This window comes from Brachyistius frenatus, unplaced genomic scaffold, assembly GCF_029030835.1.
Source record: "Brachyistius frenatus isolate BFR_SWC_R1_liver_20210118 unplaced genomic scaffold, ASM2903083v1 Contig_7, whole genome shotgun sequence".
In the NCBI taxonomy this organism is placed as follows: Eukaryota; Metazoa; Chordata; class Actinopteri; family Embiotocidae; genus Brachyistius; species Brachyistius frenatus.
In genome coordinates, this window is record NW_027210606.1 from 4566637 (window position 1) to 4580512 (window position 13876).

The window sequence follows — 13876 nt, forward strand, 5'->3', positions numbered from 1 at the left end:
ATGTATCTGATGAGAGTCATGCCATTTGATCTATATTAATATTTTAACTTACAACAGGCAATGATGAGTTTGCTTGATTCTTGTTGTTCTGGGTTTTGTACCCTCATGGTTGAAATGCACTTATTGTAAGTCGCTTTGGATAAAATCGTCAGCTAAATGAAATGTAATGTAATGTGATTTTGTGCTGCACTTGTGTATTTCATTTGAAACACTAGTCCCTCCCTCCTGCATGCCCACTTTTAACACCACACCTCCACTTTGTAATGAAGGCTTTCTTAAAAAGGCATTAAGCTCAGTCCAAGACAACCCTGATGACGTCACTATGACCTCAACAGGCTTATTTTTTTTAAACAATGGAAATATCCCTTCAGAGCAAACGCATCTGTCTCCTTGGGCAGTGTTAAATCAGTGGAGTGCACCTTTAACTCATTTAGAATCTACGTATTCTTTCTATGAAAAAGACTCCTACTTGCTTATTCACTTAATAATTATGATGCCAGAGCATTTTTAGTATGTATTTCTTCTACTTTAATGTCCAGAAAAACAACATGCACACCATCCGTATTGCTTCCAATATTTAATACACTAGAGCTGTCTGTGTTTAAATATGAATATCAGTTCAAAGATTTCACAATAAAAAGTTCAACAAAAAGAAAATGCCTTCACGCTACAGCGGACCAGTCATAATTTGCAAAGTCTGTTTGAAGTGTGTATGAACTTGGTCAAGGCATTCATCACCCACCTAAGAGGGAGGCAGACAACACAGAAAAGCTGTGGGTGTTGCAGCAGTTTCCCGATGAAATGTAGGTTATTTGTTCAGTCTAAAAAAAAAAATCAAGGCTGGCAGGAGGTAGATATTGTAAACAAATGCTGTACTTCTTTGGTTCTCACAAGCTGAACACATTTGACTTCATCCATTCTAAGACAAAACCACCGTCTCTTCTGTTTACTTCTCGGTTTTTTCCCCCCTTTTTGGGGTCAGTGTTTCGCTCCCTGTAGATGTTTATGTGTTACTGAAGGTGAAATCTATCAGAGCAGCTGCTCAGTTAGAGTGAAGTGTCTACGATGAAGGAATAAAGTCAGGAAGAGAGAGAGTAGAGAGAGTGAAATGCGTGTGTCTGCGGGCACATGTTCTGGTGATTACACAGTAAGGGGTTTATGCTGATGCTAGAAAGCCACAGAGTGATAATGCACTGTTGCATGATGGGAATGCCCTTTAAATCTTATATTTGAGCTAAAGTGGCTAAACGACACACACACACACACACACACACACACACACACACACACACACACACACACACACACACACACACACACACACACACACACACACACACACACACACACACACACACACATATAGAGTGTACAGGGCTGAAAGAGACAATAATTAAAACTAGTGAAAAATGGACAACACGCGATGGTGCAAGAAAGGGAGCCAAAGAGTGAGAAGACAGAGCGGCAGACTGGAGATGAATTGATGTTAAAGATGCGCTCTCCCTCCCTGCCACACTGCCTGTACTCCTGGGGACTGGCTTCTAACCCCCTCTCAGCTCACAGCTCCAGATAAAACACTAAACTCTGCCCTTTGGGGGAATCTTAGTATGCGTGTTAGGCTGCTTGTGAGAGTGCTGGAGAAGAGCAGTGTTATCAGAGTCTAGCACTGAGTCCAGCCACATCCTCTCAAAGACGGAGAGAGAGAGAAAATGTCCAATCCATCGCAGCCACTCCCATTAAACCACATTAGAATAATTAATGAGCCTAACTCCCTCTCCTGAGTCTATAAACCTGTCCCGAACTCTTGTAATAATGACTGTGAGTTTTATGTGTGTGTGTGTGTGTGTGTGTGTGTGTGTGTGTGTGTGTGTGTGTGTGTGTGTGTGTGTGTGTGTGTGTGTGTGTGTGTGTGTGTGTGTGTGTGTGTAGCTCAGCCCATCTTTAATAATGATAATATACTGTTGGAATAAAAGTCAGAAAGAGACGAGCACGTGTTTAAAGGAGATTTACCCCCACAACCACTTCCTCTCATCCCTCTTTACAATCCTCTCTTATGTTCTTCCCTGTTTCACAACCACTTCATTGATTTACATTTGAGAGATTTGAGAGTGTGTTCCTCTATGCAGCCATGTTTATTACAAAAAAAACACACTATTATATGTTGTATTACATATTTATAGAGCAGCACACAAACTGTTTTCTGCAGCTCATCCTACAGCATCCCAAGGTGATCATTGGCCAGATGGGAGATGTAGTCCCTCCAGCAGGTCCTGCGTCACCCCGAGGGTCTCTTTGCAGTTGACTGAAGCTGGTATGCTTGCGAGGCGACGCCTCGGGGGCAACTTTAACACAAGTCTGAACTGCATGAATTGGCTCCTCTCAAAGCTCAGTGAGAGTTAACGCTGCCAGGCTACAGAGAGACCTTATTGCTTCTGCTTATACCTGTGACCTTAGTCAACTGAGTCTTCACCCAATACAATAAAAACTGGTGAGAATAGTCTCTATGGATTGCAGTGTATATGTTTCACTGCATAAGGGCTGCGGGCTCACAATTACATCTGAATGTGTTTGTCCCCATTTCACCTCAACTCCATTACACATTAAAAACAAATATCTGAGCAGGTAAAGCAAAAGTTTTTTTTATAACTACCGAAGTGGAGGAAACCGGGAGGTTCAATGGTGCAAGTATTAAACAATAAGCTACTTTATTTGGGGGGAAACATATGCTCATACTCTCTTTTGTATTATGAATAGTGAGGGTCTGTCTAAAGTGAAGGTCTGCAAATCTATCTCATGATGCTTACTAATTGCACAACCACCCTTGTGTTTAATTTACTTAAGAAATGCCAAGTATTAAAATGTCCCAAGTGGGTGTGGGTGGTAACGCTATTAATCAGACGAGAGCATGAGAAAATATTGCTGTCTCATTCTGAAATTTTATCACTGGAATTACTGATGATAAAACTATTCATAAATTTTATTTGACCACCAGAAAATAAGATATTTCAACTTAATAAAAAAGTGAGTGTGTATTTGCCACGGGTATCCAACTTCTTTCCTACTGTTATTATATGTGGATGAACGGCTGCGGGCTGAAAATAAATATTTATGTTATGTGAATTGTATTTCAATAAAAAGTAACATTTAATTGAAATGAAATATATTTAACCACAAATTAACGTTCTAAAACAAAAAAATTCCGGATAACCAAAACACCACTCTTTAATTTCCAATTCTATTATTTTTCAGAAGTTATTGTCTTATTGTCATTTGTCGCTCCAATTATTTCAATATTCTCAGTGTCAGTGTGCCACTCCCTCAATCTGTCTTCTTAATTGGCAGCTCAAAGTCAGCGATGTAGGACACACTTACATCACATGAGCTTTAGAAGGAGAGAATGAGAATACCAGCACTGTGATATACATTACAGTAAAACTTATATTATGTAGTTTTTAGCTACACAAAATTTATAGCTTGTAGTCATTATGGTTAGGATTTTACAGCATATTAGAAGAAGGAGAATAAGCACGGGCTTGACAAATGTTGTGGTGAGCCAAAACAAAGAAGGTTGGGGCCAAACTTGCCCCGCAAGCCCTATTATGGGCTGCACTGGAATATGGAAACAATGTAAGAGCCCTGATGTCAAGTCTTTTTGGACCAATATTTACAGCTTCAAGGATCAAGGAAGAGCTTCTTGTGGGCTTCGAACCAAACAATGTTTATGTGGGATGTGTGTGTGTGTGTGTGTGTGTGTGTGTGTGTGTGTGTGTGTGTGTGTGTGTGTGTGTGTGTGTGTGTGTGTGTGTGTGTGTGTGTGTGTGTATGATGATGATTAATAATGTTTCTGAATCTCCTGGTACACTTGCTTTGCTGACTACGAATGAGAAATAAAAATGTGTGTGTGTGTGTGTGTGTGCGCGCATCTGTACTCACCTCCCTGCAGTGTGTACTCGGTGACAGAACTGCTGTAGACACCCAGGCCGGCTCCTGTGTAGGCAGCCACCTGGATCTGGTATTGTGTCCAGATGATCAGGTCTTTGAGCAAACAGTAGTTGGTCTCTGGGCTGCTGATGTTCTTCTCCTGGTAGTCCCCTGGCAGCCCTGCGAGACGGTACCTCACACACACACACACACACACACACACACACACACACACACACACACACACGTAAATATACCAGTGAAAACAAGTGAGAAAAGTAAATATGTATATTGTTCTGAGTAAAAATACACACACACTATGGACAAAAGCATGTAATGAAATAACGCACCAGAGCTAAATTAATATATCTTGATAATGCAATTATAGCAGTGTGTAATACAGTATGTGCCTGAATACATATTTGAAAATGAATAAAATGCTTCCCTCAGCTTTGTTTTTGTTGTCAATTGAAAGGCAGAGAAACTATGCTGAAGGATGTTCTGTTGCTTTGAAGTCCCTCTAAAGATCTCCACGGAGTAAAAACTCTCAATGTCTGCTAGGCGTTGCTGAATGGAGCACCTTCAAGGCCTTTGCTTTACTACATGATATAAATGTCCACTTAAAAGGATATATGACCCAACTAGACAGGGAGGTGTAATATCACTCTGGTATTGTACATATCTGATGGAGCTGAATGGAGTAATAATCCCCATGTCAGCGTTTTAATATGAAGCCTATTCACTGTAACGGGATATTCCACCGATTCACTGGCTGAGTCAGCGCTAAATCACACGCATACTGTGTACACGCACACAGAAACACACCCATATATGCAAACACAGATACACAAAGCGATGGGGCCCTGGAGGCTAACAGTGGATCTCTGCAGTGGAGAGGAGATAACCCCTCTGTCCTCTCTCTCCACCTGACACTCACAACAAGGGGAGGGCAGATGAAGGAGCTGCCTGCTGATACAAGGAGGAAAAGGGAAGAGGGGAGGGCAGGAGGAGCTGGAAGCTTTATCCTATAAAGCTGGGATGATACAGCGGGCATGTCTGAGTGTGCGATTCTATTTTCTACTGATTTCTGAAGTGGAGGCAGATAACACACTGAAGGAGGAGAAAGACCTGATAACTTCTACCGCAATTATATGCAAATCCATCTGAGGCCGCCGATGACACTTTGATTACACACGTTGTGTCACACTTTAGGTAAGGGAAGGACAGCAGGTGGAGGGCAGCCAGAGCAACAGTAAAGAGCACTTGTGTCTGTGTGTGAATGTATGCGTGGTTCTATATTTGTTAAGAGAGCGGAAGAAACAGCGAAAGGAAGGAATTTGTCGACAGGTAATTAATTACACTAATCTGTAAATTTACATACACCTTATGTCTCTAATCAGTGATTAATCATATGCGTACTTTTGCAATTGTTCAGGCAAGAAAATGTCAGAAAATATGTACATTTCTAGATTTTAAGGGGCTTGTTGTTATATTTATTAACTTTCAGTGATAGTAAACTGAAAATCCTCACAAGTCTTTTCACAGCTTTGTAACATAAGGAGAGTTGTTTTGCCCCAAGCTCGACAGGCAGGATTATGTCTTTGACATTTATGTAGTTGAAATAAAATCTTTCCTTACAGCAAATTTCTCTCATAAAACCTGGCCGATACATTAGGTTTCTAAGCAATACACTGCAGACAGGCTTGGCAAAGAAGACTATTTCATTGTTGTTGTCTATCCAATCTAGTGGCCAAAAGAAATAATATTTTCAAAGTAACTAAACAGCTAAAATGTGGACGCTCTGTATAGTGGACACACAAAACACAAAAAGCACACAAAACACTCTTCCTCTGTGGCAGGAATCCAGGAATGAAACACCACCTTATTATGTTTGCTTACTATTATTTAGACAGGAACACATAGGAGCCTCTATTTTGAAAAAAAAATAATAAATAAAAAAACCTTTCCTGTTCTGACATGGGCATATATATTCAATATTCAACATTTTATGAAAACACGTCATAATACTTCACAGATATGTTCTATTATTGTAATTATGTTTCTGACTGCATACCATAGAAACTACTATTTTATGTTGTCCTCTCCTGACATTGAGTAGAAATAAGCCATCTAGAACATTCTGTAAAAGGTCTTTACGTATACCGTAGATGTGTCATGCAATAGATACATAGCTCGAAGTGTATTCCTGTTCTCAAATTCCTTGCTGCAATTGTTTGAAATTATATTGATGTGGTTTTCACTGAGGCTACTTCCATCTCTTTTTTTAAACTCCGGTTACACAATTAATGCTCGCTTTGACTAATCAGCTAGTTCTGGGTAACGTGTGACTGTATATAAATGTGGTTCCAGGTCTGAAAAATGAAGCCAATGTAGATCTGCCTTAAACTACAATACCACAGAGGGCCACTACAGGTTGGCTTGGAAAAGCCTCGGGCTCCATAGACTCCTCATGCAATATTAAGCCAATTATTTTTTTCTAAAAGTTCTTATTATGTTGTTGTTGTCGCTCCATCTTATTCGTTTTCTGGCCGTACATCTGAAAATAATCCTGTCATTAAATAGATAATAGGCCTTAAAAGCTGTATTTTTGGGGGGGGTGTCTGTTTGATTGACAGGCCTGTGGTGCAGTCAGGTTTCAGCAAGTGGCGCATACCATACCTTTCTCTCCCCTCCACCTTTTCCTGTCCAACTCTATAGTATTCTAACTAATGAAGGCGTACATACAACAACATATGTGTTTCGGCGTGTGTTTACCTGAGTACGTATCCTCGCAGGACTCCGTTAAGCTGGAGTTCGGGTGGAGGCTGCCACTGGACCATGATGGACTGGTTTGTGCGCCCGCTGGCCACAATATTCTTCGGAGGAGCGCTGGGTGCCTCCTCCCTCAGCATCAATCTAACACACACCCGCAGGAAGAAAGACGGAGAGCAAGAGAGAAAAATGATTTTGATCAAGCCGATTAGACATGTTTTAATGAGAATAACAGTATCGCTAAAGAAGTGTAGACACAGCATTTGTCATCACCGCTGGGTGTCCAGCCTTTCACTTATCACACAGCCTGCACAGGAACAGTTTATTAAGAAAGTAGGCAAAAAAGGAATTTCAGAGCAATTTTCTCTCACGAGTATCTTCATCTTTTCTAGTCTGGGGGTCAGATTGTCTACAAACAAATTATTGTATTTGTCAGTGGAGATCCACGGGACAGAGCTGCAACTTATTACAGAGCATCTTCTCACAATTTAAGCAGCTCTAATGAATTCTTATTGAATTCTGCACTCAGCTGTCTCATCGCTTGTCTCCTGGTGTATCTTCCAATTTCATTTAATATGTTTGTTTTTCATCTCTGGCTATACTGTTCATTTGTTTCAAACAAACCACTGCTACTGCTGCTGGAAACGTTTAATGCATCACTTCAAGCGCGCCAGAGGATTTCTCCAGGGAATGATCGAGCTCAGACTGGGTGTTTAAAACAACAAATGTAAAAACGTTCGCGAACACGCTGGATTGCTATTGTGTTTGATTCACTGGTAGTTTAGGAGAGCAAACAGGCATTTACTGTCTATATGTTGCAGATTACTGTTAATATTTCGTTTTATTCTTCTCATTTTTAACTTTACAGTTTTCCTACTTATGTTTCATTTATATTCATGCGCTCTTGTCTGGGCACTTTCTATTTCAAACTCAACCCTTCCACAATCGCCCCTGCAGACCAGCTGTTCAGTGTGACAGTAAAAGATAGTTAAATCACTATTAGCAGTGTGTGAGCAAAGAGATTGTCTTTTTATTTCCAGTGACACAGAGGGATCCCTCACTCCTTTTGCCCTCTTCTGTCTCTCCACAAACCTTTTTCCCATCTTTCCTTTGACATTTTGAACTACTTCTCAAATTTTTTTCATCCCCATCAAACTTTCACCTTTCATCCAGCGTGTCCTTTGACCTCAATTATTTCATCCTTCTATCTTTTACTCATCTCCTTCCCTCCCTCCTCTTCCTCCTCATCAACCCAACCCCACCCGTGATTAAAGCTCCCGGCCCTCTCATGGTTGGTAAAGCACACGGGCTGAGCTGGTCAGCCTCTGGCTTTACGGTAAGCAGCTCAGCAAACGTAATCAGAGCCATATGTGTTCACACACACACATACAAGCCCACCAAACAAATTTCTCCCAGCTTAAGACAGACTGCTACATCCGATGGTCTTTTCCCTTCCATGGATTATGTCTGGAGATTTACACTGCCTTCTCCCTCTGCGCCCCCCCCCCCCTTGCCCCCCCCCCCCCGCGCTCCTCTCACCCGCCCTCACTTCCCCTCTGCGCTCCATATCTCCCTGAATGATTCTCTATAAGCTATCGACCCATTAGCTGCGGTGTGGCTGCCTGTATTTGTGGGTCTGAATCAGTATGCATCTGCGTATGCACATATATATATGTGTGTTTGAGTGAACGCAGGGGTGTGAAAGCTGTTAGCTCGAGACTTGCGCAGGCGGATATATAGCACAGGCCAGTGGTTTTACAGCTGTGCTTTACTTCCATTAGGTTAGGCACTGCCAGGCACCAGGTGCTGCAGGCATACATACACACAGATACACACAGACACACACACACACACACACACACACACACACACACACACACACACACACACACACACACACACACACACACACACACACACACACACACACACACACACACACACACACACACACACACGGGCTAATGGGCCTTGTGTGAATGAGATGGGCATTAGGGTAGCTGTCTGGAAATGGGGTATATATAATCCTCAACTATGCCACTGCTTTTGACTGGAATTGATGATGCGCATTAATACACATACGCAAACTCATACTACACAAACACCCGCACGCCCATACAGTACTGGACAGATGCAATCATTCACTGTTTGACTGCGAATAAAACGCACAAATGCACACTGACACACTTCCACTCCATAACAGAAACTCCTTGTGAATTGCCTTAATTCCATCCCAACCATTTATGAGTAAATATTTCACAGTAGGTTCAGCATGAGGACATCAACTTCACACCAGGGATTAAATATATAACGCTCCCCCTCTCCCCCTGCCCCCTCAACCAATTTACTCATGCAAAAACTTCACATCCAACAAACACTCACACATGTTCCACAACCAAACAAAACAAACACAGCCCAAAACTCAGTTAACACAGTGTGACACACTTTCTCTGTCCCTTGTTATTAAGGAAAAGAGGACATTGTCTGCAGGAAATGTACATATTTTCCAGTGTGTGAGAGAGAAAGTGAGAGAAGGGCCACATTTTGTGAATTCCCCATGCTGTGTGGGAATTAGGAAAAGTTTTTATCTGTGTCATTCTCCACAGTTAAATGCCTGCTGGCTTTCTGGCTAAATCCACACATACACTCACTCTGAAATTGAATGGTGTTACTGGGGTGTTAAGTCTGTCCCTATTCAAACACCAGAGTAAAATTTTGATTCAGCAGGGGTACAAATGAGCGATATAAACAGAGAGCAGCAGAAATACATTGAAAGAGAGAACAGGTGAGATGTGAGTGGGTGCAACCGGAGGAATAGATGAGCTTATTTTTGTCTTGTTTGGCACTTTAGTTCTTGTCTTCTTTAGATGTTGTGCTGTTTTGCCAGAGGTTAAAAGATGCACAATTGGAGAGGGTTGACACACTAAAGAGACTCCGCCAACGAAATAGAGAGCGTACTTTGAGCGTATTCTCACAATGAATCAAAATGTGCTGCAGCGCATATTTCCCTCTGCATATGTGCTTTACGGCTGTCATTTCAATAAATAGTATATCTGTGGTCATATTACGCAATCCATCAATGGCATTTTTTTTAAGTGCATACCAGCAATAACACTTTAAAACTAATCTAATGTGACAGCAGATGCTCAGTGTATGTGTAACTGTTAAAACTACAGATTTAAAATAAAAAAGAATTTCATGTAAAAGGAAAAAAAAAAAAAAAAAAAAAACACTGCATCAAGGTCCATCAGTTTATCATCATCATCAGCTTTGGCAAATTCAAGGCTGTTCTCACCAACATCAAGTAATCAGTGGATGTCAGAGACAGTTACAGTCTACAAAAATGTGAGTAGTTCTCAGGGACCAATGACAAATGATTTGATACTTATTGAAATGTGAGGACTGTAGTACGAGAGAACAGGAGATACTGTACTAAGGACTCATTAGTTCATCTGTGACATGGAGGAACAGCCTTTCCCTGAGAGTAGTTTCTCCTGATTGACTCTGAACTTCAGTTGAGCCTCATTACTTAACAGACACTTCAGAACTGATCACTGCCTATTAGGAACTGGTTCAAAGGTGCAAAATGATTGTGTTTAAGAGAACAATGTTCTCATTTTTTTTTACAACATTGGACATTTATTTTCGTGTGAATAAGAAGACAATCTCCAACAACAACAAAAAAAGATGGTAGGGACACACATTATAAATATGACTCAATATAGCTCTTATTAGCAATTGCTCTTCCTCTTCCTCCACCTTCCACTCTTCCTTGTTGATATGACAAACTTGTGCACTCAGAATTGACTTATTGGTTTTTGCAAAAAGTGTGATCAGTTTTGAGTCATTGTGTTTAAGCTCTGACACTTGTGCTTTAATTGTGTTCAACTTTTGCTACCTGTGGTCACTATTATGCACCACAAGTGCATCACAGTGAAAAATGTGAGAATGTGTTTAGAGTCAATGAGATCTGCAAATTGTGTCTAACTAGGTGAAAGTAGTTTATGGTTTCGCCAAAAGAGTTTGTGATTCAGGGTGCACAACCGCATGGATGCCAAAGAAATCGTGATTTTCCCTCAGAACACCTCATTGCTTCATTACTGTAGACTTTTTAAAGATTTTCAAAGGTCTCCGATATTCTGAATTTGACACAAAATTTGATGTGAGCTCTCTGCTCATGTCCACGGAGAAAAAAGGCCGATGCACTGGAGCCGTGGTCACAAAATCGCGCGTAACTGTTGATCAAGTGACAAAACTTAAAATACTAAAAGTTAAGGTTAAGGTTACAGCTCCCACCTCCTCTGTGTGCGTCACAGTGTTGTTGACATGCAACAGGAGCAGTCTCGTGACTTTTTGATCCACCCTTGGATTTGGAATTTCATTCAGCCTAGAGTAATTAAATTTACATTTATAATGGTTATAGGGTGAGAAAAAAGGGTTTTTGTGTATATGCATCTATCAGATTGACCTCAAATATTCAGTCAACATCTGATGTTAAAACATACTCCAACAATATAAACACCAAAAAGATCTGCACAAATTACATTAGATATGATCAGATTTGTCTTAATCTTAGTGTTTTGATACAGATTTACTTGTCTTTGACTTGTTGTACTTTGAGTGAAGCTTATGTCAAAAGCTATTCAAAATAATAGTTTAACAGCCTGTAAACGTATTTGTTAATGCTAGAAATAGTGAAAAGATGATACCTGTACAGTTTATTCAAAGCATGCATTATTGGGTTTAGTTTCATTTAAATTTATGTGTCAAACATATCTCTCACTCACATCATTGGTATCTACAGGATTTGCCCATGTTTAATTAAACTGTAGCTTTTCAAAAATGACGACTAATGTTGACACAGCATATACAGAAACTGTGATCATAAGAAATTAACTTTATTGCATTTCTTTACATTCTCCTTGTGTGTTACTTGCAAAAAGGAAAAAGCTGAGCAAAGTACTTAAACATTTTTTGTTCTATAGCATAAAGTAAATAAATCACTCAGTGCGGCCAGAGTCAGAGACAGATATGTAATTTAAAATTATTTAAATTGGAAAGCACAGGACACATTTCCTATAAATCTTAATCTCTTTAAGAAGCTCTTAAAGCCTTTTTTTTTTTTTTTTTTTTTTTTTTTTAAATGATGTGTGTCTCTGTTTTTGTGTGAAATAAAAGCAGATGAATAGATGAAAGTATCTTATCACACACCCAGAATTAAATGTGTTCTGGTTGAGTCCGAACAGCTGGGATAAAAAGCAGGGTTAAAGTAAACAGAATGGAGATAGATGCTTTAAATTCCTGATGACGCCTGGGGTTCAAGACATTTATGTATAATCTGTCTCTTCTCTGCAAACGCTTCTTCTTTAAAGATGGTAATAGTGTGAGTGCTGATCATGCATGAGTAAGTCAGTGTTTGCAAAACACTCCAGTCTGCCTACATGGGAGTCTTCAATAGAGTTTCTGCATTTAAAAGTAATGTTTTACAGATTTGACTCCATACACTGACACCCTTTGGTTAATGTCCATTCGTCACAATGCTTCTTCTTCTGCTTCGTCTTGAATACAGAGGTTAGAAAAGAAAGGCAATGAACTGATGGGGCCAAAGAGAAACAGAAAACCTGTATGAATCGATGATTATGACAAAGATCCTAATTAGGATGAGGATAAAGTGTGAGAGTGCAGAAGCAGCTGGAGGTTCAAACTTTAATAAAGGCTTTTTGTCATCAATATTACAAGCTGCTTCTCCACTCTCTGTCCACATTACTGCGTTTTGTCATCCTTCTCACTTGGCACTCCGAGCTCCTGCAGGACATTTTGTTCAGCCTCACTCTCCCTGTGTGTTACGTGCACCACGCGCTTTGGCATCTCTGAGACCGCTCGTGTCTCATCCAGCAGATGAAAAGCAAAAGTGCGCGTGGTTACATAGGAGCTGCACGTATCCATCTGCTCTGATACGCTGACCAGTGATGGCTTGTCTGTCTGCTCGTCTTTCATTTAAGGGAGATCAATCCTGTCTACTCTCCGGAGTCTCTAACAACCGGCTTTGGACGGAAAGCTGAGTAGCAGAATGGCTGTTGGACACAAACACCAGCGCATGCAGGAGGAGAGGAAGAAGAGCAATGACAAACAAGGAGAAGAGGGGGGGATTAGTGAGTAAAAAGAAGACAGAGGAGGAAAAGAGTCAGCGCAGAAAAAAGTAGAACAGATAACAGATGAAGAGCGAGCTGAAAGGAAGGAAACTGAAAGGAGTCTGTAATCTGAGGTGTGTGAATGTACGATGGCAGCGTTCACAGCTACTGTTGTTGCTGAGTCTATTTGGCAGAATTACAACTGGCATCTAGCAACGGTCAGTCTTTTCAGTCAGACAAAACCATGTTTGCATGAGTGTGTGTGTGTGTGTGTGTGTGTGTGTGTGTGTGTGTGTGTGTGTGTGTGTGTGTGTGTGTGTGTGTGTGTCGACACCACATCTTTTGTATTGTGTGCGAGTGTCAGAGATTTGCTGTATGTGTGTACTCGGGGGCAAAATTATTAAGAGGCGCGCCACACCTCCTCCAACCCTCTCTCACTCCACGCAGTTCTACTAGTGCTAAGGCATCATAATTACCCCCATTAGTGTTTTCTCTTGGAACAAACACGCAAACACAAACACAGACACAGACACAGACATGCATGCTCATGCACACATAAAACATCTGCACAGTCATCTATTTGCTTTTCAGGCCAAATCACAGTCTCTTTTTAAAAATACACAGACACACATGCAGAGCAGTTCATTTCATCATTTATACTGTGGAGTTCACCGAGCGCAATAGACACACACACACACAAAGACATCTAAAGCATGGATGTGATGAATATAAATTGCTCATTGCAAAGAAAATGGATTCTAAACAAAAAGGGATGGTCTCTCCATTCTCGCCTTGTTAGAATCCGTCCCTGTTTTATCCCCATCCTGAGCCCTATGTTCCTGTCCATGTTAATGGCAACACACACACACACACACACACACACACACACACACACACACACACACACACACACACACACACACACACACACACACACACACACACACACACACACACACACACACACACACACACACACACACACAACAACAACACACACACAATAACACACACTCAACTGTGTGTGTGTGTGGGGGGGTGCATACATGCTG

At 40.9% G+C, this 13876-nt stretch overlaps 1 protein-coding gene across 1 annotated transcript in view; it reads right to left on the reverse strand.

The window, feature by feature from the left end:
- LOC138615833 (protein sidekick-1-like) overlaps positions 1-13876 on the reverse strand; it is a 242936-nt gene that overhangs the window by 55804 nt on the left and 173256 nt on the right. Inside the window, exons 17-18 of the mRNA XM_069689684.1 lie at positions 6697-6837; positions 3934-4115 (exon numbers count right to left, since the gene is read on the reverse strand). Coding sequence (XP_069545785.1) covers positions 3934-4115; positions 6697-6837 — 323 coding nt within the window. The remainder of the gene's footprint in view (positions 1-3933; positions 4116-6696; positions 6838-13876) is intronic.